A 24,240-nucleotide genomic window follows, 5' to 3' on the forward strand; every position below is an offset into this window, starting at 1 on the left:
CCTTCCCTAATGGAAAGAGCCCATCCTCTTTGTTGTCCTCTAGCTTATTATATTTATTGTTTTGTTGAAATGAGTGCTTTGTTATACTTTGTGACTTCCCTGCTTCATGTGAAAGCTCAACATGACTAATAATTACCTTTATAATTGCAAATCTCCAGCACAACCCTTTTGTAAAGGTCGCTTGGACTCCTAGGCTCTGGGCCCCATCTCTTCTTTCTTTCTGAAGAGCCTTGTTCTTTATTTCCTCTCTTTTATTGTCATCTCTGTACCTTGTACTTGACCATTCCCACCAGTAGTAGGTATTTTTAATTTCTCTCATCTTTAAAAACAAAGCACTTTGGCGAGCTCTGGTGGCCTAGTGGCAGGAAACTGCACTGCAATCCCAGAGGTGCGTGGTTCAAATCCACCAGATGCTCTGCTGAAGAAGGAAGAACAATCGCCTCCTGTACCAGTTAGATCCAATTTGACAGTACACACATAAAATAAATAAATAAATAAAAATTTTAAAAAAGCACTTTGCTTCATCTGATATTCTTTTGTAGCTTTTGTATCTTTTTTTCCTGCTCCCCTTTGAAATAGAGTATAATGGAGAAGTATGCACACCTTCATCTCCTGTTTATTTTGCAATTTTCTCTTTTTCTGTCCTGCCACTCCCAAAAAATGCTCTCACCCCAGTAACCAAGAATCTGCATCACCAGGTCCCTGAGGACACTTAGTCAACCATCCTTGACCTCTCAGCACCGTCTTGTAGTTAATCACTTCTTGAAACACTCGGTTCTCTCAGCCTCCCCTCTGCCTGGCTTGCTTTCCGCCTCTAGCTCCACCTCTCTGTTTTCTCTCTCTTCTCACCTCTCTCTCTCTTCTAACTAGTTCTCCAGCTGGCTGCTCTCTGTTTGGAGTCTTTCAAGGTTCCATCCTCATCTCTAGTCCCTTCTTTCTCTTCACAGTCTCGTGTACTAATCTCCCAGACCTCCTCCCCAAATGTAGGCTTGTCTGAAACTGCTGCTTGCTGTTTGTTTTTGATTCCTGAAGAGTATCTCACGCTCAGCGTGTCTGAGAGTGACTATTTGATTCTCTGAATGCACCCCCCTTTCACCCTCTCCCCTCTCTCCCTGGTCTTTCACGCTGTGGTAAGTGGTACCACCTTCTACCCAGTTCCTCATTTCTCCTCACCTTGAACATGCAGGTTGAAGGAAGTCCTGACATTTCACAGTCCTTTTTCTGTCTCGATGCTGCCCTCCTGGTCTAAGCCACCGTGATACTCCTCTTGGAGGACTGCAGTGGTATCCCAACTCCCATCTCCACTGCTCTCAGTTGTCTCTACAAGAACCAACCTCTTTTCTTAAAAACATGCCAAAAGAGCATTTCGTTTACAGGTGGCTTCCAGCACATCTTAGCTCCTCTCCTCCTTGCTTCCTCTACAGAGAACACATTTACTCACTGAGGACTTCCTCATCCCTGCCTTTGCACATGCTGGTCACTGTGTCCACCATTCCTAGAGCTGGGCCCTTCTCATCCATCAGGACTCTTTCTCCCTTGTCACCTCTTCAGAGATCTTTGCTGACCACTTTATTTAAAATAGGCCCCTTGTTGCTCTGTCATGTTAGCTTTGTATTATCCCCTTACTTCATATTACACATGAACATGTTGAAATGTAAGTCGTGTAAGGGCAAGGATCTGCTCAGGCTGTGTCTGCAAGCTTGGTCAAGTGTCTCAGTCTTAGTCGGTGCTCATATAACTGTTAAAGGAATGATCATTGTGCTTTAGTGTATCCTTTTTACATGAATCCTGTGCACTAGGTTAAAGGAAGTAAAATATATGTCTGATTTCCTCTGTCCAGCTGGAGTTCGTGGGATCCTCCTAGCTCACACCTTCCAGTTGCTGATAGGCGAGATGTTCTACCGGCTGCTCTCCATTGTCCGACAGCCAAGAGCCAGCCCAGGATGGCAGAACCGGCCCTCCACAAGAAGCAGTGCGTCCGCTGCCGAAGCTCATTCCGTCCCCCTGCCCGCCCAGGCACAGGTGGTCATCTGTGGCGGTGGCATCATGGGCACTTCCGTGGCTTATCACCTCTCCAAGCTGGGGTGGAAGGATATTGTCCTCTTGGAGCAGGGCAGGTAAGGGTCACATTGGAGAGGGCTCATCGCAATACTGCACAGACCCTGCAGTAGGCTCTCGTTTTGTCTCCTTTCAGTGGTATTGTCCACCAACAGCACATAGCCAGTGAAGGCAGTGTCTTTGAACAATGTCCTTTCAAGGTCACAACACATCCTGTTGTCTCGTTCCCTCTTTATAGTATAGGGAATTGTGGTGGCCTGGTGGGAAGTAACTGTGCTGGAATCCCAAAGGCGTGCAGTTTGAATCCACCAGCTCTCTGTGGGAAAAGTAAGGGCAGTCTCTTCTCGTGCGATTCAGCTGCCTCTGAAAACCGGCTGGAGAGTCAGCTAGTGGTTCCAGCTTGATGGCACACAACAACAATCACCTTATGGTAACATTAGACAGGTAGTGACCCACATCCTTACAACTCCCTTCATGAGCGAAAGTGAAATTGGCTCCGTTCTGCCTATACTTCCTCTTGGCCTTTTTTTAACTGAATAATTTTTGCCCATTTAGGACAGTTTTAAATTGACAGAAAAATTATAAAAATAGTTTCGAATTCCCACATGCCCCACACACCGTTTCCTCTCTTGTTAACATCTCATTAATATGGTGCATTTGTTATCATTAAGGAGCCAATATTGATTATTAACGAGGTCATGCTTTATTCAGGTTCTCCCAGCTTTTCCTTGAAGTCCTTACTCTGTTCCAGGATCCCATCCAAGACACCACTTTCCATTTAATTGTCATGTCTCCTTAGGCTCCTCTTAAATGGGACACTTAAAAGTGTTGTCGATTTTGCTGGCCTACTTTTGCTGAGTTTTTATTTGTAATTAAAATTTTACTAGAATTTGTTCTTGTTAAATAATGTTAGCTGCCCGGCTTGACTGGGGGGCTGCGTTCTTACTGCTCTTGCTGTAGGCTTTATACCTGTTACTCTTTTCCACCTGATTTTAGCTTAAGTATTTTTATTTGTTTTTTCTTTATTTTTAATTGTATTACTTTTTACGTGTACCGTCAAATCAGATCTGACTGGTACAGGAGGAGATTGCCCCCTCCTTCTCCAGCAGAGCATCTGGTGGATTTGAACCGCATACCTCTGGGATTGCAGTGCAGCTTCTTGCCACTAGGCCACCAGAGCTCCCAGCTTAAGTATTTTTAGTATCAGGGCTTTGAACCAGTTCAGACAAGTTCAGTCATATTCAAGGAAGTGAAATCTAACAGACCTACGTGAAATAGGACAATAACTGAAATGGGGACATCACAGATCAAAGCCCTGGAATGGGAAACTCGGAAGAGGCACCCGTTCAAGAGGCTGATGTAGAAGACAGGACGTGGAGAGCCATACACATTCTCAGCTCATGGGTCACTGGCTTCTTGAGCAGGACACCATTGTTTCCCGACTATTCATGTTGAGAGGTATGTTGCTATACAACGTTCACACTACGCTTGTTTTCTTCCTGGGTGTTGTCCTGTAATTATTCCCATTCCAGTCATGGTCCTGATTCACTCACATTTTGAAAAATGAGTTCCATTCTAGTTTCACTCATTGGTTATTACTGAACCAGGAAGAACCAGTTCAAACCCTGTTTAGTATCATACTTCATTTCCTCTCTTGGCTTTTTAATCTTTCTGATGCCTTTGTGGTTTGTGCTGAGAGTTTTGCGAGTACTAGGGACTGTTGAAAATATCAACAAATCTGGTGCAGAAGAAGGGCAGCCAGAGCAGTCCTTAGAAGCAAAGGTGGTCACCCTTCCTCGCACATCCTTTGGGCAAGTTGCCAGTCTATGGAAAAGGACATTAATAATGTTATTGAAGAAGATTGTCAGACACCGTGACTACAAACGGTGGCTTTGACAGCTGAGATTGTGAGGATGGTACAAGATGATAGGCAGGATTCCAGTCTGTTACACACAGAGCCGCTCTGAGTTGAAATCGACTCAAATACATCATACCACTCCAGTGCTTCTCTGACTCTATGCTAATGTGTATTTTACTACTACATCTTACAAATTCCATAATACTCTCTGATAATTGCCTTAAAAAGTAATTTCTTTTGAAACAATATCACGTTCCAGAAGATACGGGTTATATAGTAGATGTTGTAACCTACACCTGTTGCCTTTAGGTTGATTTTTAACTAACTCACCACACCCATTGGACAAAGGAGAATTAGAGGATTTCTTTTTTTTTTTTTCCTTTTTCTCTTCTTCTCCCTGCCTCTTTTGAAACAGTCCCTCGGCAAGGACTATCCACTTAGGTTTGTATCCAAAGACGAAATTTGTAGGTGAAAGGAGTTAGGAGTCAGCCTTCGTTAGAGACTGGTTCATTTCAGGGTCGAAAATATGGAATGCTTCACGAATTTGCGTGTCATCCTTGCACAGGGGCCATGCTAATCTTCTCTTTATCATTCCAATTTTAGTATATGTGCTGCCGAAGCGAGCACGAATTAGAGGATTTCTGAAGTCGCTCATCTGTGGAAATGGACTGCCTCATCTCTTCCCCACAAAATGACTAGAGCACTCACATTTCCACCCTCTTATTTAGGAGCTGAGTGCTTTAACCCTGCATCACCAGGACTCCTTAGATGTAGAAAGTAGAGCTAGAGGTAGGAGCAGGCGTGGAAGTGTCTTTCTGTCTTGTGTCAGGCTGGAGGTAAATCTTATTCCAGAACAGTAGATCACCCTTTCTTGATGTCCTCCTCTGTGCTAGGTCTTTGGCTTTTCATTTGTATAAGACATATTAAAGGTCTCATGGGGCGAGGGTACTTCACACTGGTGATTATACTATTCCAGGAAAATGGAATACTCATCCCTCGTTCTACTCCTTCCAGCAGCTTCTATTTAATGATCTTTGATGTTTTCTTGCTTTTTTTTTTTAAAGTAATAATCTTCTTTCTGTGCCTAGGGCCTAGAAAAGCAGATTCATTTGCAGGTGGATTATCAGTTCTGAAGAAGTTTCTTAGAAGTTTATGAGATAAGAGCAGATAGTGGTAGTAACCGTTTTCTAGTGCTCCTATCAAAGACTCTTCTCTGTGTTTGGTTTTAAAATGTTTTATATTTGGATGTTTGTTTTCTCCATCCCCAGTATTGGCCCTTTCTCATAGGACTCACCTGTACATGAGAAACTCCTGGGGAGCTTTTAACAAACACCTGGGGAGGCCTGACAACAGTATTTTTAAATGCTTCTCTGTAGAAGGACACCACCTGTCAGCCCAAGTGCACAGCTTTGCACCACGGGCAGCACACCATACAAGTGACTGTGTAGATTTCGAAGACAATAGAAAAACCTCTGTCTTTAAGGAGCTGATAGTCCAGTGTTGGAAATTGGATCACCAAAGTAAATACTACAGATTTGACAGGAGCACTGACATAGATGATGATCTGTTTTACTCAAAAGCAAAACGAAATATCACTTGCCTGCTGATGAGTTGGTTCTGACTCAGAGTGACCCTCTGAGACTGTGAATTGTGAAGGGAGGAGACTGACCATTTCTTGCTGTGGACCTCCTGGAGGATTCAGACTGTTGGAAACAAGTAGCCCTTGGCTGAGCAGTGCAGCTCACTGTGGAGCCCCCCAGAGCTAGACCTGAGTGATGTGGGGGAAATGACCTGTTTACCATACGGTCAGCCTTCTTAATATTTAGATCCTGTGCAAAGTAGGATCTTTGAACGTTGGTGTTACTAAGGCCTTTTTGTTCTTGTCAGCCACAACTTGGAGAACATTTAAAAATTTTAATTGTTTATTTGTAAATAGAAAATACATAGCAGACCAATTGCTGTAGTTAATTCCAACTTGTGGTAACTCTAGGAGGAAGCAGAACTTCTCCATGGGTTTCCAAGGCTATCTTCTCTTGTTGTTGTGTACAGTTGACTCGGATCCAGCTGGTCCAGGAGGAGATTGCACCTCCTCTCCAGCAGAGCATCTGGTGGATTTGAACCGTGTGCCTTTGGGATTGCAGCACAGCTTCTTGCCACTAGGCTACCAGAGCTCCCTCAGGCTGTCATCTCTATGGAATCTGACTAACATATCATTCTCCCGCAGCACAGCTATTTGATTCAAATTGTGACCGTTTGGTTAACATCCTAGAATGTACCACGGTGTCATATGTAACATCCATAAGGAGGGCAGAGCCTCCTTCCTATTCCTGACCTCTACCTAGAAATTTAAGTTGCTCATGCATCATTCCACATATGTCCCCTGGACGTATGTTTAAGTACTCCATTCCCCCCCCCCCCATTTTTATACAAATGATGGTATGCCCTTTTCAGCATGATTGTTGCATTAAAGAGCTTTCCCATTGTCTTATGTTAGATAATATTATATAGAGTTTCAGATTTTTAAATTAGTTCAATGTTGACAGGAATTTAGGATATTAATAATACTTTGAGGCTCTTCCCTGTAGCACTGCTTATAATATCATTGTTGCACTTCACAAGTATGTGTATCTCCCTGATGCATTTGCAGTGGCTTCATTAGGGTGCACTAGAGTCCCCAGAGCAGTAGCTCAGGAGCCACCTTCTATACCAGGCCCCTGCACATATCCTTACTAATGCTTATTATAGGTCTTAATTACACAATAATAACAACAACAACAACAATGTGAAAAGTATAGTTGCAGAGTGTTTACATATATTTTTCTTAGGTTATATAAAAAACTAATATGAACATTTTCTACATTTAAGTAGAGCATTATTAATTACTATGTTATTAGTCACTGATGTCAGTCTGGAGACTAAAGTACGCCTAATACAGGCCGTGGTCTTTGCGGTTGCTTGCTATGCATTAGAGAGTTAGACAGTGACTAAAAATGACAGAAGGAGAGTTGATGCCTCTGAGCTGTGTTACTGGAGAATAGTATTGCACATACCATGGACTGTTAGGAGAACAAACAAGTTCGTCCTCGAGAGGGTGAAGACAGGCTGTTCCTTGGAGACAAGGATTCTGGAGCTTCATCTGACATACTTTGAACATGTTGCAAGGAGGGACCAGTCCTTGGAGAGGGACATCATGCTTGGGAGGGTAGAGAGACAGCACAGGAGAGGAAGATCCTCTATGAGGTGGATTGATTCAGTCACTGGGGTAATGGGAAAGGTGTGTCAGAGGCAATAAGATTGGCAAGAGATAGAATAGGGTTTAGGGTTGTTTTACATAGGGTCGCTATGAGTCACAGGTGACTCAACGGCACATAACAACATTAGTAACTGAACAGAAGCTTTGTTTTCATTCTCATTCTCCTTGGTTTTTCTCTAGTTAATATTTCATCCTTAAAGAAGTAATTGGAGGGAAAAGTGTTGATTCACAAATACTATGTATTGTAGCTAAGACACCAGAAAATTTGATAAGATTACCACCTGTAAAGAACCCCAGCAGCCCTGCACAGTGTGAGGTGAAGTGTAAATTGGGTAATAGTAAGAGCTTAGACGAGAGTGCATTTGAAGGTTCAGAAAGTAAATTATAAAACAAAACAAAAACAGAGTAAATTAAGAGTGTTAGCTGGGTAAGTATATTGAGAGATAGAACCTTACAAAAAATATTTTTGTTGTTGGTACTGGTGGTGGTGATTAAATACCATAGAGACAAAACCACAGCTGACCCTCCAGCTCGTGTTCAAAGATAGTAGATCAGCTGGAGGCGATTGGCCGTCTTTCTCCCGCACGGCAGCTGGTGGATTAAATTATGTGCCTTTGGGTTGGCAGTGCAACTCCTTAAACCACTAGACCACCAGAGCTCTCAGAAATATTGTTATTAAAAATAATACATTTCTGCACAAAAACTTTGCAGACTGCCCTTTTGGTGTCACTCCCTCAGACAGTCACACTGTGTGGTCTGCATCCCCTCAGTGATGCCCTGTTTACATCTGTTCTGCAGGCTGGCTGCTGGCTCCACGCGGTTCTGTGCTGGCATCCTGAGCACAGCCCGGCACTTGACCATCGAGCAGAAAATGGCAGACTATTCAAACAAGCTCTACCATCAGTTAGAGCAAGAAACAGGCATCCAAACAGGTAAGCACAACTGCCTCTGCTCACCTGTTTGTCCTCCAGATTTCACTCAGCTCCGTGTTTGATCCTGTACCAGGTGTGTCTGGTGATTGGAGAACTGAGACATGGATTTTAGTTGAGTCCCTGCCACGGCTAGTATGTTACCTTGAGTAAGTCCTGTGGTTTGTTGAGTGATTTTCAGTTTCCCTATTTATAAAATAAGGGGATTCGTTCAGTATGCAAGACTCTTCAAGTCTTAACATTCTTACCAACATGTGAAAGTTTTTCTGAGCCATTTTTCATACATCTCACTAATGTAAGTATATTAAGTAGTAATACTTAACTCTTGAACAAAGCAAAGGAAAAACTGTAGTTTGACTGACAGAATTTCACCAGTTACTATTAGGTGTTATTTCTGGCTATAAGCATAAAAATTTATTTCCTCTGTGTCTGTGTAATTAGGAAGAAGCTTTGTTGACACAATGGTTAAACCTTGGCCTGCTAACCGAAAAGTTGGCAGTTTGGACCCACAGTCTCCCTCTGGGGCTGGTCGTGAGGCACTCTGCTCCTGTAATGATTTAGACAGCCGTAGAAACCCTATGAGGTCGTCCTACTCTGTCCTGAAGGGAACCAGTTCAACAGCAGTGGGTTGGATTGGGTTTGACATTTTTTCTTTCTCGTGTAATTGAAGTGAGAAGTGCCACAGAATTATAATCCACATGTTGTTTGTTGTTGTTTAATGCCGTCAAGTTGTAGACGACTCATAGCGACTCTATGAAGATACTCCTGGAAAATGTAGAAAGTGTTCCAAGAGTCAAAATCTAAACACCGATTCCATGCAGTAACAAGGCAGAAAAGTCAACATCTTTCAGCTCAGTGGAAGGATGTTGATTAGCTGGCGGCCCACTCTCTTGGATAGTGAAACAACATTCATTGTAATGCACTAGTAGTCCAAAAGTATCTTCCACAAGTTCTCAGTAACAGAAGAACAAATTAACTTGACAGTGGAGAAGTATGGCAGTCTTAACCAAGTAGCTGCTTTCACGATGCACTGAGAAGGAAATAGCATCCCTTGTGGGTATTCTGCCAAAAATGTGTAACCTGAGTCTCATCACGAGGACACATCAGATATGAACAACATGCAGACATTGTGCCTGTACTTATTAGAAAGGTCAAGGTCAAGAAAGCAGAGAAAGATGGAGCACTTGTTAAAGAGACAACTAAATGCAGTGCCTGGCTCCAGATTGAATCTTAGGCCAACCAGGGAAAAGAGGCTCTGTCAGAACATTGATCAGATTACTGTGTCAGTAATATATCAGTGCTGAATTTCCTAATTTTTATAATTATGCTGTGATTCTGAATGAGAATATTTTTGTTCTTGAAGAAATGGACCCTGAGGTATTTAGAAATAGGAGCACAGTGTCTGTAACTCCCTGTCAGATGGTTTGTGTATGTGTATAAACAGAAACTTGAGAGAATATGAATGATAGAGCAAAATACAATTGATAAGTAGTACAGTTTAACAGTATCTAAAAGACTTTGTCATTAGTCTTCCAATTTTTCTCTAAATAATGAAATGATAACAAAAAGTTGCCACCATTCCCTAAAATATTCACCCTAAAAAAAAAACCCCAAGAAAATAGGCTCCCTTCCAGATAAGTCCATTTTGTTGTTTATAATTGCAGAATAATGTTCAATAGCCTGTACATACCAGAACTTGTTAATGTATTTCCCTATTACTTGATGACATAACATTTTTATCACTCTTTATAAATGATTCAATAAAGAACTTTATTTGTTTAACATCATTTTCTCATGCAGTCTCTTAAAGTTTAATTCCTAGAAGAGGGATCATTCAGGCAAAAGAGAGGCATATTTTGAAACTTTGGTAGATACTGCCAAATTCTCCAAAGAGGAGAGCTGTCATCAATGTCTTGCAGTGCTTTTTTCTTGACAGTATTTTAACATTTCATGTTTTCATTTTTTCTTCATCTAAGAGAAGGAAAGAATTGTTAGATTCTGATTTATGTATAGTGAGCAGATACAGCATGGGGGTGGCTGAGTCTGACTTCTGCCTGTTTCATAAAGGAGAACAGCCCCCATCAGTAACATCAGTAGTATCAAATAAGTAACTACATACTTAGCACCCCTCATGGTTCTGCACCTATTTCTCCCAATCTTTGAGTTCAGTGTTTGTTTCAGTGTTACTCTCAGTTGTGAAGTTTATTAAGGAAATAGGAACTGGGGGAGACAAAGAGTATCACACAATGTAGGTCCAACTTTGGTCCAGGAGTCCCAAAGCAGATTAGCAAGACACAATTTCTCAATTAGTGAAAGTACAGGTCCAGCAGCACACAGGCAACTCTGGTTTCCTCAGTCATCTGACAAACTTTATCTCAGAGCAGCTACAGATCAGTTTTTCCTTAATCATTCAGCAAGAAAAACCTTTAACTCTGGCTCCATCTCCAGGGTTCTTCTGGTTATAACTTGCCACAGTTAACTTCAGAGTATACTTACCCTCTCTCCACCACTACCCTTCACAGTGTGGAAAATGTTGATGATTTACAAGACCATGTGTCCACAGTTAAGGTAACTGGAGATCATGCCTCTAACGGGAGCTAATGCAGTGAATCAAAAGGCCAATTTTAAAGGTTTCTGACATAACCATTTATTACAGTTAAACATCATTTTACATGTTTATTGGCCATTTATAGTTCTTTTTTGAAATATCTTTTATTTTTATTTTGCAGCAGTTGGTCCATGGAAAAAAAATCAATGGCTAATTTTTCAGATGTCCATTTTCACGTCTTCCTTAAAATGTCTTTTAATATTGTATATATCTTTTAAAAATTATTTTGTAGTTCTAGTTTATAGTTCTGAACCTTTAACAAAGCTAAGCATAATAACAGAATTTCTCTAATTCAGACTTTAAAAGCATTTGTGAGAAAATGGTGTTGCTGTTGCTGCTTACCATCAAGTCAGAACTGACTCAGCTGACCCTCCAGTGAATTTTCAGAGGCAGTTAATAGCACGGGAGGAGATTCCCCTTCCTTCTCCCTCAGAACAACTGATGGATTTGAGCTACATACCTTTGAGATGTGAGAAATGAGTGGGATTTTAATCTTATTAATGGCTGATTTGTTGAGTTTGTTACAATACATAGTTCTTTTGTGAAGGAATATGACTATATAGTAGTGTTGTTGTTGAGTGGCTTTCAACTCAGGGAGTCTCCATATATTTCAGAGTAGAGCTGTACTCCATAACATTTGCACAGCTAAGATCTTTCCTATGCAGATTGCTAGGCATGTTTTCCAGTGAAACTCTGGATAAATTTGAACCTCCATCATTTTCGCTAATATTTGAGGGCTTAACTCTTTGCACTATCCAGGGACTCTGTAATATAGAATAATGTGATGTATTATATAGGTGATTCGCAGCCTCTGAAAAACCACTGAAGGGTCAGCTATGAGCCACATCTGACTTGAGAGTACATAACAATTATATAGGTGCAGACACAGTGAAGTTGACCTGTAGGGAATGTTTGGTATGGAGTAGAACATAGCTGCTAAGCTTTTTGTCTGTCTTGATACAGCTTTTTCCCCCATGAGAACTGAAAGTCACTGCATTTTAAGAGACTGGTCACTGACCCAAGGAGAATAATGGTGTGTCCAGAAGACTAGCTAACAGACAGAAAGGAGTTTTTTTGGAAGATGTCATGGGCCTGTGTGATCAGTGTGTTAGGAATGAAATGGAGCACAGAGGACAGGATGTGTGGACATGTAGGCAGAAGGAACAGGACCATTTTGGCCAGCATATTGCACAGAGACAAGTGACTTCTGCCATTGATCTGCCATTGATCTCTGGCTATGTGGTTCAAATCCACCAGCTGCTCCAAGGAAGAAAGAGGGGCAGTCTCCTCCCATGGGATTTACAGCTTCTGAAAACCCACTGGAAAGTCAGGTGTGCGTCAGTTCTGATTCGATGGTACACAACAACAAAATGTTCAGGAGAGGCTGCTTGGTAAGCCTAGGTCGTGTTCCCTCTGTTTGTACTAAAGGGACGAGATGGAAGCTTGAGCACTTGGTGGCTGATGGTGTGGGTGGCCTTCATTAACGATTACCTTACTGCCCACAGGAGGAAAGACAAGATTACCTAATGGAGTGATGAATGAAAGTGGAGTCCGAGGAGTATGTCCCTTCACTCTCCAAACAAGTTTCTAAATAATAGTATCTTTTCTTGTGCATGTTTTTTTAAAAAAAATAGACATTAGTATCTCCTTTGATCCTCACAAAACTCCAGGCAATGGAGCCTTGGTAAAATGCATGGGTTGCATTAGTTTTCACTGGAGTTCAGGAACCTGATTTACTTGTCCTGAGTGACTTAAGTGACAGTCCCAGTATTTAGCATGGGACTTCTCACCTAGAGTCTGGCATACTTTCTATCCATTCTGCGTTGAACTGGCTCTGCTTCAGTTTGGGCTGGTTTTCCTGACAGGTTACGTGAGGACAGGCTCCCTCTCTCTGGCCCAAACCCAGGACCGGCTCATCTCCCTGAAGCGCATCAACTCAAGGCTGAAGTATGTATGACACTATATGCCTGTCCTGATCTTACTGCCAATTTGACTTCTGGCCAGGGCCAGAGAGTGTCATTGTCCCCTTGTGTTCTGACAGTGTTATGGGCATCCCTTCTGAGATCATCTCCCCCAAGAGAGTGGCTGAACTTCACCCTCTCCTCAATGTACATGACCTGGTGGGTGCCATGCACGTACCTGAGGATGCAGTCATGTCCTCTGCTGATGTGGCTCTTGCCCTGGCGAGTGCAGCCTCCCAAAACAGTAAGTGTTTTTTAACCATTATGATTTATAAACTTGACCTCACATTCTATAAAAAGAAAACAGAACCACAGTAGAAGGGGTTTTAGGGCTTCTTCAAGTTGAGTTAGGAAGAAAGAAGTTATCTAAAAAAGTATCCCACTGTCATCAGAAAGTGGCACCAACTTGATTGGAAAAATTATTCTCATTGGGATGTTCAGCTTCCATTGTCAAACCTCGAATTCTGCAGGGTTTTTTCTAAGAGTTCCCCTGATATTTGTTTTTTGTTTGTTTTTTTTTTTGGTTTTGGTTTGTCTTCTTTTCTGATATTTGTTACTAACTAAATATTTTTTCTCAGACTCACATTTTTCTTAATGAAGTTCCCAGAAACTGCTCTTTGTACTCTTCATACTTAAAGGGATTTTTTCCCCCCTACAGAACTTGAGGGAAAAGTTAGAACACACCTACAGGACTTAATCCACAGCTGAAATCATGTCCCAAGATTGAAATGAATGAAAGGAAGACTTCTCCACATCCAGGGAGTTAGATGCTTTGATTGATGCTTTGATTACAGACGTGGGTAGATTTGGATTTTACCCTACTTGACCGCTTTCTTGTCTGCTACTTTTATAATTTCTGGAATGTAATGATTGTGTGCCGAAGTCTTCCTTTAAATTGCATTCTGTTTTCAAAAGGCCTGTTGACACGATTTCTCCAGTTTTGGGTTTTGATTAGGGTACTCACTGACCTAGGGTTTTCACTACTTATTGTTGCCTGAGAATCTGTTGCAGATGCCATAAATTTAGAAAATCAGATGATGCACCTTTTCTTTCCTTACCTTGGGACAGATGTTCAGATTTACGACCGGACAGCTGTTCTTCACGTGATAGTCAAAAAAGGTCAAGTCACTGGCGTGGAGACAGATAAAGGACAGATTGACTGCCAGTATTTTGTCAACTGTGCTGGTCAGGTAGGTTGGTGACAACACGGGTCACTCACTTTCTTGTTTAACTTTTGTCTCCAGGATTTGTTGGCGTAGAAAAGATAGAGTAATAATCATGTCTGACTAAATATACCACAGAGAGAGACCTCACTGTTCTTAACCAGATCATCTCAGAACTCATGCTATAAATCAGAAACCTGTGGTTTCCTCCTAAAACCCAGCGCCTGTGGCCTTTTCCTCGTCACCTGGGTTAACTGGGTGGCCCAATTAGGAAGGCGAGGAAACAGCAAGCACTGGTGTTGGGTCTTTGTGTAGTTCTGTGTTTTATTCTGCAACCTCACAGTTAATGTATTGCACTATGTCATTGTGTCAGGAGCATAGGTTCAGTTTCTAAACCACCAGGCTGCATCCACCTGGGAAATGCTTTGTCCTGTTAAGTTCATTTAACAATCGGCATTTTGTTAAAGAGGGCCTCATATGCTCCCTATACTACCTGCTGTCATCTCTCTTCATTTGGTCTAAAAGTAGTTTTTATAGTTTTAAATGGATAGTGTTGCTCCCCGTCCAAGTAGTGGAACTAAAGCAGGCTCTAACTTGGCTTCCCCCACCTGACATCGTGGCAAGAGCACACATGAGCCACTTGAAGTTAAACCCTTTTCAAGAGGCAGAGCTTGCTCATCTGTATTTCTGTTCCTCTTCCCACCCACAAATAAATCTGTCCATTTGTAGTGGGCATACGAGCTGGGTCTGTCCAACGAGGAGCCGGTTAGTATCCCGTTACATGCCTGCGAACACTTCTACCTTCTGACTCGCCCCTTGGAGACCCCTCTGCAGAGCAACACACCAAGTGAGGACTTGCAATTTTTTTTAATCTTGTTTACTTGCCAGTATTCTGTCCTCTCAAAAGAAAGACTTCCGATTAAGGACAGACTATACCCAAAAAGTCTTGTCTTTTCTTTTCTGGAGCATGTTTCAGGGAGGTGGACCCAATTCTAACTTTTCTTTAATGACTCTATCAAAGAATGCCCAAATATGCATTCTATTTAAGATTAAAATTTTTTTTTCTCCTTTTTTCCCTCCAAAAACTAATTTTAGTCCAAAATACAGGTCATTGAGAATGTTTGGCTAGGAAACGTAGCCTTGAACTCTTGGCTTAAAATGCTATAAACTGTAGAAGTGTCATAGGTAAGCAATAAACTGATGCAGCTTTGTGCTCAAAGTGCTGTCTCAAAGCATATTGCTGTTATTTGGAGCTTACAGTGCCTAGAACGGGCCCTGCCGTTCCCCCTTGCTCTTAGATACTCTTGTTGACACAGAAACAGTTAAATAGTTTGGCTACGGGGACTTGTCAAAATTTCTTAGTAACTGCTAGATTTGGGGAAATGAGTCTTCACCATAAATCTGAGAAAAAGGCTCTTCACCCACACCCTTGAAAGGTGTTTGAATGCTAATGAATGTGTGTGTTTTATTCAATGCTGTGTCATTATTAAAACCATTAACGTGTGTTTTTATTTCTTTTCTATCAATTCACAAAGCTGGCTTGCCTCTAAACCCTCATTTTTTTCTCTTCTGCTCCCCACTCCCTTATTTCTTTTCCTCAGCTGTTGTGGATCCTGATGGGAGGATTTATATTCGGAACTGGCAAGGAGGCATCTTGTCCGGCGGCTTTGAGAGGAACCCGAAACCAATCTTTACTGAGGGCAAGAACCAGCTGGAGATTCACAGTCTTCAGGAAGATTGGGATCACTTCGGTGTGTGAGCTGGATTATAACCCTGGTGGCTTGGGTTTGTTTGAGATTGTTTTCTTTTCAAAGCCTTTTGAAGAGTCCTTCCATACTTGAGCTTCATGATGACCCTGTGTGGTCAAGGGGCAGGACAGTGGACAGTTTTCCAACAGTGGTTCATTACAGAGTTCAGTGGCAGCAGATTCCAGGTTCTAACCCCTCAATTGACTGACTTCTGCTTATTTTTCATGTAAAATCATTTCTGAGACTTTAGGTTAAAGACCTTTTTCTGAGAGGCATTCTTATAGTAGTGATATTTTTTCTTTCTTTCATTTCTTTTGTAAAGCAGGATAATTTTTGTTAGTCTTTTAAATAACTTTTATTGGTAAATTTAATTTTATTTACTAAGATACTATAGTCAACACAATTCCAAATTCAAATAGAGGAAAGAGTAGAATGAAAAGTTTCACTCCTACCCTTTGTGGACTTTTCCCCTCTTAACACACTTTTTTTTATGTGAAATTTCAAACCTTTAAAAGTGGAAAGAGGAAAGAATAGTATGAAGGAACCCCATTGTACACACCAGCCAGCTTTGGCAGATGTTGGCTCATTGTGTTCCTTTAGGGCCTTACTGGAAAACACAGTGAGAGTCTGTCTTTCACACTTTTCCCAGTTTGTGAAAACACTGCCTTTCATGGTGATCCCTTTGGGTACTGGTCAAGAGCTTTTCCACTTGCACTGACCCCTGAGAGGTTGTTCTTTATAACTGGATGGATTATTTGTAGTCTATAGCTCCTCACCTTTGTAAAGAGCATCTTTGTTTCTCAGTCCCTTATGCCGAAGAATTTGCAAACATGTTCTCTGTCTGATTCCACCGGGGTTTCTGCTTCCTGAAAAATAGCCTAGATGGCTCTTTTTAGAAAATTTCTCCCAAGGGTTCTTTTGAAAGGAGAGTAAATGGGAAAGGGGTGGGGGGGGAATCCCAAAACCAACAAAATATATGTATACAGGCTTGAAATTAAAGGCTTTGAATTCCCTAAAGATTAGGACTTCACTTTATTTCTATTGCTCAGAGCCCCTGTTGAGTTCCCTCCTGCGGCGGATGCCAGAATTGGAGGCCCTGGAGATTATGAAGTTGGTCAACTGCCCTGAGACCTTCACACCAGACATGCGCTGTGTCATGGGTGAATCTCCCACAGTTCAGGGCTACTTCGTCCTGGCAGGAATGAACTCTGCTGGCCTGTCATTTGGTGGAGGAGCAGGAAAGTAAGTATTGCTCCTCAAGTTAACCAGAAAATTGGTCAGCTTGCTGCAAGGGCTTCTTTCCTTCTAGAATGACTTGTTGTTGTTCATGTTGTACGTAATATATGTAATCTGATGTGAAAGTGCACGTTAGGTACATGGAACTTGAAAGTTTTTCCTTCCTTTCAAAGTAAGCACCACAGGCTCACCCTGTATTCCTTCCACAAATGTTATCATTGGGCAAAAGGTCTCTGGAACTTGTTTGGAGTTAGTCACAAAACCTGTGTGATGTCCTTTCATTCTTCATTTGTAATAAATGATGATTTTTTTTTAATTTTATTATTTTTGTGTGTGTGTACCGTCAAATCAGATCTGACTGGTACAGGAGGAGATTGTCCATCCTTCCCCGGCAGAGCATCTGGTGGGTTTGAACCGTGCACCTCTGGGATTATAGTTGCAGTTCCTTGCCACTAGGCCACCAGAGCTCCCCTTTGTGATTGATTCTTGATTCCTCTTCCAGTGCTTTTACCTTCTTGAACATGTATAAACAGGCCTACCAACTGTTGCCCCTAGGTACCTGGCTGAATGGATGGTATATGGTTATCCCTCGGAAAACGTCTGGGACTTGGACTTGAAACGATTTGGAGCCCTCCAGAGTAGCCGCACCTTCCTGCGCCACCGAGTCATGGAAGTCATGCGTAAGTGAATCCCGTCCCAGTCAGACCCTGGTGCAGGTCGACCAGAAGGTCTACCAAAAGGGCAGGTGTGTGTCAGTTCCTAAGTAACTTCTTTGGTATTGTCCCCAGATGTTGGCTTCAGGCTTTCTTGAAATCAGGAAGTAGAATAAGATGTGGAAGTGTTAATTTCTGCCTCTTCCCATTTTGCTTTGAAAAGACCCCATGTCAGAGTGAATCCTCTGACACTCCTTGCTGGTCTTTGAGACCTTTGCTAATTTTCTAAGGCAGATAATTTGACAGATAAACTACGTTCTCTGACTTTATAGCTTCCTTTTTTTTTCCTTCTAGCATGCTTTATTCTGCAAACTTCACTGAAACCAGTCTGGTACGGAAAGTACTTGAAACACTGATGTAACTTCTAGCATCTAAACAAGCCATCACAGTGGGACAAACTTATAGATGAGGGGCATATAGCTTCTTTTCTGGTGACTTTGTCTTCACTATGTGACAGGACACCATGTCTCATGTCAACACAAACACAAACCTGTTCTTTTCTTTCTTGCTTTTGGCTCTTTCCAACTTTGAAGGATGAGCCTCTTTCACTTCTCCCTTCCCTGATTTCTTGTGTATCAGGAGTTAAACCAAATTATGTGGGTTTTGACAAGTTGTAATTTATTTCCTTGAACAGAACTATTCCAGAGTTATCTAAATACTTCAGGCATGTTTTTCATTCTCAAGAGTAAATTTCTACATTGGCTATAGTTGTCTTCTTTGGTTAAGAGTGAACTGTTGGTTTAGTATCTGGACTGTATTCATGATGTGACCTTTGAATACTCTTCAGCACCTGAGTGCTCACTCTTGACCTTTCCAGAGAACTTAATATCCAGCGGAAGATGAAAAACTCGGAGACAATACATGTCCCTGTAAAGGTCCCTTATTTAAGTCGAGCTCTCCCTATCCATAATTACTTTAAAATCTGTACAAATCGTAATTGAGCTTGAACTTCTTGGTGTTAAACTTTTGTAGCCTCTGATTCTTAGAAGATAGAAATTGCAGACCTCACAGAACATGTAGGAGGGAAAAGTAGAGCTTAAAATACCAGAAGAGGCCTAAAGTGTGATGTGACTCATGGCTGTGTAATTTGTGGAGGGCCAGTTGCACTTCACATGCTGTTACCTGTCTTCTGAAGCATGCCTTCTCTCCTTGGTAGTACTTGGCATTTTAGGCTATGTTGGCCTAGAAAACAAGAATGACTCCAGAGTATAGTGGATATTGGGTATTAGCTCTAGAGTCCATGTGTGGGCTCTGATAGACTGTTCTTTTCTGTCTAGCTCTGTTGTATGATCTGAAGGTTCCCCGCTGGGACTTCCAGACTGGGAGGCAGCTACGTACATCTCCTCTTTATGACCGGTTGGACGCCCAGGGAGCCCGATGGATGGAGAAACATGGATTTGAGAGGCCAAAGTACTTTGTTCCACCTGATAAAGGTAAAAAGTCACATTCCCCTTTTTAGTTGTTTCTTCTTTGGTTTGGTTTTTTATCCTGAGAGTTAATAAAACTTAATTTAGAATGTGTGCAAACTAGAGGTGATTAAAACCTTTATAGTAAATTGTGCAGGGAGGATCTGAACTATAAGTCCTCTCCTCTCTGTCTTCCATTTCCTGTCTGTAGACCTCCTGACGCTGGAACAGAGCAAGACCTTCTACAAGCCAGACTGGTTTGACATCGTGGAGTCTGAGGTCAAGTGCTGTAAGGAGGCCGTGTGTGTCATTGACATGTCCTCTTTCACGAAGTTTGAAATAACAGTAAGTATGTGCTCTTTTATAAAACAGAACTAACAGATTAAGGAACTTTTCCTATTTATTGAATCCTTCTGTTTCCTGCCTGTCTCTTCAAAACTAATTTAATGAAAACTCTGGAATATTTCTGTTTAGCTGTAGTACACTGTTTTTCTGAATTTTAAGCTTTTTGTTTAACATTTAATGGCTTTTTGTTTACTGAGCAGCCCATTTCTCTTTACAGTCAGGGGCTGACTTTCTCTTGCGCTCCTTACAGCAGGAACTGTGCCGCTGTTGTGTGAGGGCCCGGCTGGCTGAATCTTGTAGTTGCCTTGCTCTTCATGCATCATGACCCAGCCATTTGCTGCTGTGCTCACCCTCCCTGCTTGATTCTCTCACCCTGCAGTCCACTGGGGACCAGGCTTTGGAAACGCTGCAGTACCTCTTCTCCAATGACCTTGATGTGCCCGTGGGCCTCATCGTACACACCGGAATGCTCAACGAGAATGGAGGCTACGAGAACGACTGCAGCATAGCTCGACTCAACAAGCGCAGGTGAGCTGAGCTCCTGCCGCCTCACTAGCTTCTTACAGGAGTGGTAGCCAAGCCAAGACTCTAACTCATTTTTCCAGGAAACATTAGACTGCACAGAACACTGCATCCAAAGCCAGCAAGTTCACAAGTCACACAATACGAAAGGAAATTTATAAAGGAGAAGAAACTACAAGGTTGTGGTAAACTCCAGATAGAAGAGTTAGTTGTCCTACAAGGATGGATGGCACATCTTCCATTAGTAAGCCTGTATCGTTCTTTGAGCACTAACAGGAAGCTCGAATCTTTAGTTTTGTCATTATGTGGTAAAGCCTAGAATGGTGCCCCGACACTCCTTGAAACCTGAGACATCATTCACTGTTGTTCTCTTTGCTTCAGAACTAGAAGAGAACTCTAAGTCACCTTTCAGGGACATAATAAACTGGCTCTGTCACTTGTCACCCACAAGTGCTGTGCTCCCTTAAATAGTTTATTACATGAGAATAGGTGGTGAACATCTACCCGGAACCAAAGATGAGAAGGCACGGAGGGGAAGAGACGCTAGATCAATGGAAACAGATGGAAAGTAGTGAGAGCCCTGTAAAAAGTGTACCCAGTGACGCAGAACAGTTTGTGTAAAAGTTGTTAAAGGGAGTTAATTTTTTGTGTAAACTTGCTTAAAACACAGTAACCCATTATTTTAAAAACAAGCTAAACTAGATAGGAACCTGCACAGCTTTTGTCCACTGATTTTTTACAAGAGCTTGAAGTTCATTCAATGGGAACTCTCCAATAAATGATGTTTGGGACATTGGATTTCCACACTGAAAAAAAAACCACAGGAGCCATGTGTCAAACTGCACTAAAACAAAAATGTATTAAAGGTCTAAACATGAAAGTTAAAATGATAAAAATACTTAGAAGAAAATATAGGGGTTGTGCTTGTGGGCTTGTGTTTTGACAGTGGATTATCTAATAAACAAAAGCAGAAATATAAAAAAAGCAAATGGGACCTTATAAAAATGAAAAATTTTGCTCAACAGAATACTAGAAAAGAAAATAATACAAGTTGGTGAGTTGGAGAATATAATTGGAAACTCTGTATCTGATAAGAATATTATAACAAAAAATATAACTTAACAGCAGAAAGACAACCTAGTCATAAAGTAGGCAAAAGATTTGAATAGATGTTTCATTTCATCATGAAGACATTCACATGACCATGAAATACATGCAAAGATGCTCAGTCTCACTAGCTAGCCAAGAAAGATACAAACCAAATGCACTTATCTTAATACCATTTCAGTCCCATTAGGATGGCTAAGACTTACATAAATAATGAAAGTCGGCTATGAGGGAGTTGGAGCCATTTATTCCTGGCAGGAATGCAAGATGGTACAGCTTTTGTGGAAAACAGTCTGGCAGTTCATCAGAAAGCTATAAATTGAATTACCATGTCACCCAACAATTCCATCCCTAGGTATATATAAATCCAAGGCTTCAAAGCAGACTGTAAGAAATACTTGTACACCACTCACTATGCATTGTAACACTGTTCACGACCTACTAAATGCCTGTCAGCAGGTGATGGCCAAAACCCAGTGTGGCGTATGCACATGATGGAATACCACTCCACCAGTAAGGGAAGTGCAGTGTTACCACATTGTTGAGTGTGAGTGGGATTTTACAGCATTATGCTAAGGGAAATAATTCAATTACAGAAAAAGAAATATTATGTAACTCACAAAAAAAACAACAGCAACCAAGAACAGGCAATGTGTCCATCAGTGGTTATCAGGTAGGAGGGAAAAAGAAAGGGGCAATATAGCTATGGAGTACTTAGTTTTAGTCTGCAATGATAGGAAAATTGTGTCACTTGAGGGTAAGGTTGGATAGCCAGTATGGTATTGTCTTAAGTTGCACACCTAAAAAGTTGACTTAGCAAAAGTTGTATGATACGTTTACAACAGTAAGACTATCTGCTGCAACCAGATAGCTCATGAGATTTAATTCCTTGCTTTAAAGGTTTAGGGTCATGATTTTATAGGACCCTCCCAGTAAATTGGCCTAGTAACAGGTTCAATGCTCGTGTTTACCACCTAGCTACTAGTCTCAATTTTAATCAAAGATGAAAGAATCTTGATCAAAAAGGGGGAAAGTGCAGAACAATTTCAAATTCTCCTGGAATCCAGATTTTCTGGAGTCTTTCTGAAGACTAAATGAGTCCCTGGCACTCTTGCCCTGAGATAACCCTTAAACTTGAAACCAAAAATAATCTTCTTAATATCTCTTAAAACTAGACAACTGATTAGTTTAACAAGTAAAATATGTTGAGCATTGTGCTCTTTTAAGATCTGTCTGGATACAACAATGAATGGAAATCCAAAATCTCTAAATGTTCATTAAAATTAATAAAATTTGAAAAAAAATCTTATCTGGATGGACTCAAGTTGACAGCAACTCAAAAGATTAGATAGGAAGCTGAAGTGGCATCAAGTTTATGTTAAGGAGAATGAACAACTAAGAACACCATTGTGAGGATAGTTGTACAGTTTAAAGTATATAATAGGTATCACATTCAGCATTTGTTGAACTGGTGTATATTCTGTGTATAAAAACAAACAAACTTGATAAAAATGTGCTTGCTTCTTGAAGCTTTGTTACTGCCCCGTGTTGATTATTCTTGGATCTCCTTTTCAGTTTCTTCATGATTTCTCCAACTGACCAGCAAGTCCACTGTTGGTCCTGGCTGAAGAAGCACATGCCGACAGACAGCAGCCTGATTCTGGAGGACGTCAGCTGGAAGTACACTGGTGAGGGGCCTCTGGCCAGTCAGCAAGGAAAGACCGGCAGCTCCAGATTTAGCCTCGACATTTAATCAATGAAGGAGATCAAAATTAATACCAAACAGGCTCGTTGGGCACAGAAAATTAATCTGTAAAACTTCCTCCCTTTCCTATAAATGAAGTAGGAAATGACTTAATATTTGTTTTGTTCGCTTACATATGCTTTACAGCTAATACTTAAGGCTTCACATATTCATTGAAAAAGTGAGTCGAAACATGTTCCAAAGGATTTTCCTATTTGTTACCTGGGTAATATTTTCTTCAGAATTTCCCCTCATCTTATTTAGAAAGGTTAGCTCAGTTTCCTAGCTGCCCTTCTTTTCCTGCCTCCACACTCCTGGTCAGCCCCTCTGCCACCCCCTTTACTGCCTTCCTGGTCCGGTTCCCAGGTCCTGATTTTAACTACTCATGGTATCTAAAGTCATTAATGTCCTGCTGCCACATCAACAAATTACAGACTTGCAGAACAAAAGGGTTTTCCTGGTTCTACCAGTTGTCAGAGCATCGGAGTCCAGGGCAGGTGTGTACCTCTGCTCCAGGCACTAGTTTGTGGTCCCGGTTTTTTCCATCGTGTTGTCAACAATTCTTGGAAGCTGTGACTTCTAAAGTAACTGAGAAGGGAATAGGACAGGAGTTGTGCAGGGAATACTAGCTAGCCCCGGAAACAGGCTCATGTGCCAGGACTTGGTCTTGTAGTCCCGTACTACCTGCCAGGGGAGCTGTGGAATGCTGTCGCCTTGTGTACCTGGGAAGAGGAAACCTAGCCAGGCCTGTGTGCCAGCTGTGGCTGTCGCTGTACTCAGCAGCCGTGTCGTTCAGGCGGTGGGTTGAATGGTTTGTGTCCACGCTTAAGATTGCTGCACACGGTGCTTTTATGGTCTTAGCACCCAAGACTGGCCCAGGGTGAGCCTTGGCCGTAGCCTCAAGTGGTCAACTGGAAGGATAAAACCACCCTTTTTTTCTATTTAGCTCTCAACCTGATTGGCCCCCGTGCTGTGGATGTTCTGTCTGAGTTGTCTTACGCACCTATGACTCCTGACCACTTCCCGAGCCTCTTTTGCAAGGTGGGTGCTACTAACACTCCATTTTCCACTTGAGTGAAGAGTATTTCTTTTAGACCTACTCCCCACTTTTCAGGAAACCCTGGTGGTGTAATCTGCGGGGAGTTGAGCTGTTAAACTAAAGGTGGCTCCAGAGGAAAAGATGGGCGCCCTCCATGGAATTTCCAGCCTTTACTGGAGGCTCAGCTCTGAGTTGGTTCTGACTTGACAGAAAGTGAGTTTTCTATAGAACAGGTCAGGATGTGAAAATGAAGGATGACCATATCCGATCGCAGTGGGCGCAAATAACTACGTCCTTACCTGACTGCCGAGCAGCTGGTGCAGCCGTGTTGTAAAGAACCATCACAGCCGGCGTCATTCTCACCTTTCACTTTGGCAGTTGTTTCTACCACGTGTACGTTGTGAACATGAAGTGTCAGGAAACAAGTTGGTCTATCTCTGAGTGAGGAAAAGATATATTCCAGGGGTAATTTCATAGTTTGGTTTTTTTTTTTAATTTTATTTTTTGTGTGTACTGTCAAATTGGATCTGACTGGTACAGGAGGAGATTG

At 41.8% G+C, this 24,240-nt stretch overlaps 1 protein-coding gene across 1 annotated transcript in view; it reads left to right on the top strand.

The window, feature by feature from the left end:
* Window positions 1-1,893: 1,893 nt before the first annotated feature.
* PDPR (pyruvate dehydrogenase phosphatase regulatory subunit) overlaps window positions 1,894-24,240 on the top strand; it is a 33,425-nt gene continuing 11,078 nt past the window's right edge. The window contains exons 1-14 of the mRNA XM_006878611.1: window positions 1,894-2,117; window positions 7,968-8,101; window positions 12,572-12,653; window positions 12,748-12,911; window positions 13,736-13,857; window positions 14,560-14,677; window positions 15,432-15,581; window positions 16,628-16,820; window positions 17,370-17,494; window positions 18,805-18,960; window positions 19,145-19,278; window positions 19,658-19,806; window positions 22,483-22,595; window positions 23,598-23,692. Of these exons, the coding sequence (XP_006878673.1) occupies window positions 1,894-2,117; window positions 7,968-8,101; window positions 12,572-12,653; window positions 12,748-12,911; window positions 13,736-13,857; window positions 14,560-14,677; window positions 15,432-15,581; window positions 16,628-16,820; window positions 17,370-17,494; window positions 18,805-18,960; window positions 19,145-19,278; window positions 19,658-19,806; window positions 22,483-22,595; window positions 23,598-23,692 (1,959 nt within the window). The remainder of the gene's footprint in view (window positions 2,118-7,967; window positions 8,102-12,571; window positions 12,654-12,747; window positions 12,912-13,735; window positions 13,858-14,559; window positions 14,678-15,431; window positions 15,582-16,627; window positions 16,821-17,369; window positions 17,495-18,804; window positions 18,961-19,144; window positions 19,279-19,657; window positions 19,807-22,482; window positions 22,596-23,597; window positions 23,693-24,240) is intronic.

This window comes from Elephantulus edwardii, unplaced genomic scaffold (genome assembly GCF_000299155.1).
Source record: "Elephantulus edwardii isolate Elephantulus edwardi_28Jun2011 unplaced genomic scaffold, EleEdw1.0 scaffold00001, whole genome shotgun sequence".
Classification (NCBI taxonomy): Eukaryota; Metazoa; Chordata; class Mammalia; order Macroscelidea; family Macroscelididae; genus Elephantulus; species Elephantulus edwardii.